Source organism: Littorina saxatilis, linkage group LG8, assembly GCF_037325665.1.
Source record: "Littorina saxatilis isolate snail1 linkage group LG8, US_GU_Lsax_2.0, whole genome shotgun sequence".
In the NCBI taxonomy this organism is placed as follows: Eukaryota; Metazoa; Mollusca; class Gastropoda; order Littorinimorpha; family Littorinidae; genus Littorina; species Littorina saxatilis.
This window is the reverse complement of record NC_090252.1, coordinates 62,748,542-62,751,041: the sequence shown is the minus strand read 5'-3', so window position 1 is coordinate 62,751,041 and position 2,500 is coordinate 62,748,542. Positions and strand designations below refer to the sequence as shown.

The 2,500-nt window shown below is 45.0% G+C and overlaps 1 protein-coding gene across 1 annotated transcript in view; it reads left to right on the top strand.

Moving 5' to 3' along the window:
• LOC138974796 (neuroblast differentiation-associated protein AHNAK-like) overlaps positions 1–2,500 on the top strand; it is a 24,296-nt gene that overhangs the window by 1,889 nt on the left and 19,907 nt on the right. Inside the window, exon 3 of the mRNA XM_070347525.1 lies at positions 1,220–1,258. Within this exon, the coding sequence (XP_070203626.1) occupies positions 1,220–1,258 (39 nt within the window). The remainder of the gene's footprint in view (positions 1–1,219; positions 1,259–2,500) is intronic.

Sequence of the window (2,500 nt, the reverse complement as noted above, 5' to 3'; positions counted from 1 at the left end):
ACAAGGAGAGCCGGAACTCGGTTTGGAGTCTGACCGTGGAGGACAACAGAATTGACTGCAATTGCCCTGTCTACATGAAGTCCAACATATGTAAACACCCACTTGGCATGGAAATCCGGCTGTCCATTTCTGAACCACCAGCGCAGGCAAAGACCGTCCCCCTGGGAGAGAAGCGAAAGAGGGGACGACCTATTTCTGCCCCATTTCTACTGTTAAAGAAATCTGCTTGGCTGTTCAATTAATCTATTCTGCTGTTGAATTCATCCAATTTGCTGCTTCACATTCGCTGCTCACTCCTTCCTATTTGCTGCTGAAACCATCTATTTTGCTGGTAAACACATTTCACTCATAATAAACGTACTCATTACAAAAAGTAGCCTGGCTGTTGGTTTTCAGTATGTGTTCAAGTGGCTGGCTGCTGTTTTCCCTTGTCAAATCCTTGACAGATGTTTGGGGGTGTATAGGATTGTTTACACAAAAGGGAAGGTATTTTTAAACACGAATTAGATGACGAATAAGGAAGAATGGGAGGGTGGAAGACGGTGAACACAAATTGTTATTTCAAACCATGATGTAGAGACTTGTTCAAATACCGCTTTTTGCAAAAGAGCCTGTTAAAGATTGTTCGTTATCTGAAGATTGTGACTGTTCCAACAAATACTGTCGTACTGGCGTTCATTCCATTTCTTTACTCTTAGGTTCATTAATAATTGTTTTGACCTGTATGTCGATCAGTCAGTGAGTCAGTCAGCCAGTTAGTTAGTCTGTCTGTCTGTCTGTCTGTCTGTCTGTCTGTCTGTCTGTCTGTCTGTCTGTCTGTCTGTCTGTCTGTCTGTCTGTCTGTCTGTCTGTCTGTCTGTCTGTCTGTCTGTCTGTCTGTCCGTCTGTCTGTCTGTCTGTCTGTCTGTCTGTCTGTCTGTCTGTCTGTTATTCCTAAACGGGAAAATCTTCAATTCACATTCAAACAAAACGGTACAATTACAGTACCTCGACACAGTGGACCACAGGGTGACGTACTGATACATTTAGCGTTTTGTTTTGTCAATATTGAACGTTCCAATAACCTACAACTCTTGGTTTTTTTTTAATTCTGAATTTTGGACCGTTAGCAGATTTTGGATGTCACTTTACATCGTTTTAGAAAACTGTGACGAAGAAGTCTGGTTGTGTTACTTAGGACATACACTGATCTGAGGTTGGCATATGTTCATTTCTTCAGGTTCCGAGACGAGAGCGGTAGAAGAACGACCTCTTTTGGGTAAGCTGACGTTACCTGGAATTATTATGTAATTATCCTCCTTCCTGTGTGGACTCTGTAGTGAATCCCGGTAGCTCTGTCCTAGTTCCTGGCTGGAATAGAGCGTGCTTCCACCTGGACACATACCAAAACTCAACGGCCTGGCTCTTTTCCTTGCACAGTGGATTTTGTTCTCTTCTAAACTAATTGCGGTAATGACACCCATGTCAATCTTTCGGTTGGCCTAGTGGTAAGGCGTCCGCCCCCGTGATCGGGGGGTCGTGGGCGGCCGGGTCATACCTAAGACTTTAAAATTGGCAATCTAGTGGCTGCTCCGCCTGGCGTCTGGCATTATGGGGTTAGTGCTAGGACTGGTTGGTCCGGTGTCAGAATAATGTGACTGGGTGAGACATGAAGCCTGTGCTGCGACTTCTGTCTTGTGTGTGGCGCACGTTATATGTCAAAGCAGCACCGCCCTGATATGGCCCTTCGTGGTCGGCTGGGCGTTAAGCAAACAAACAAACAAATGTCAATCTTTGATATTTTTGGTTAAAAAAAATAGTCCCTCACTTCACGGGAAGCAGCCAGGCTGTGGGATGTTAGTACGTGTCTAAGTTGCAGGAAGTTCTTACCCCATGTAAACACTTGAAAAGTCAACACAACTTGATCTTCTTCCTTTAAATTATCTAACCGACACGGCCGATACGTTTGGGTTTTTTTTAAATATTTTTCTCAAACAATTTACACTTGGAAGTGCAAATGTGTCAAATGTGTTTTCCATGAAGACATCATGGCTGTATCGTTACACATTCTTCTTCTTCTTCTTCTGCGTTCGTGGGCTGAAACTGCCTCGTACACTCATGTTTTGCACGAGTGGAATTTTACGTGTATGACCGTTTTTACCCCGCCATTTAGGTAGCCATACGCCGCTTTCGGAGGAAGCATGCTGGGTATGTTCGTGTTTCTATAACCCACCGAACTCGGACATGGATTACAGGATCTTTTTCGTGCGCACTTGGTCTTGTGCTTGCGTGTACACACGGGGGTGTTCAGACACCGAGGAGAGTCAGCACACAAAGTTGACTCTGAGAAATAAATCTCTCGCCGAACGTGGGGACGAACTCATGCAGACAGCGGCCAACTGGATACAAATCCAGCGCGCTACCGACTGAGCTACATCCCCGCCCCAGCGTTACAAATGAAAGGGATCCCCAAAAATACACGTGCAGCCTATTGGCACCGTTTCGTTGTTTGTCAGCTCTT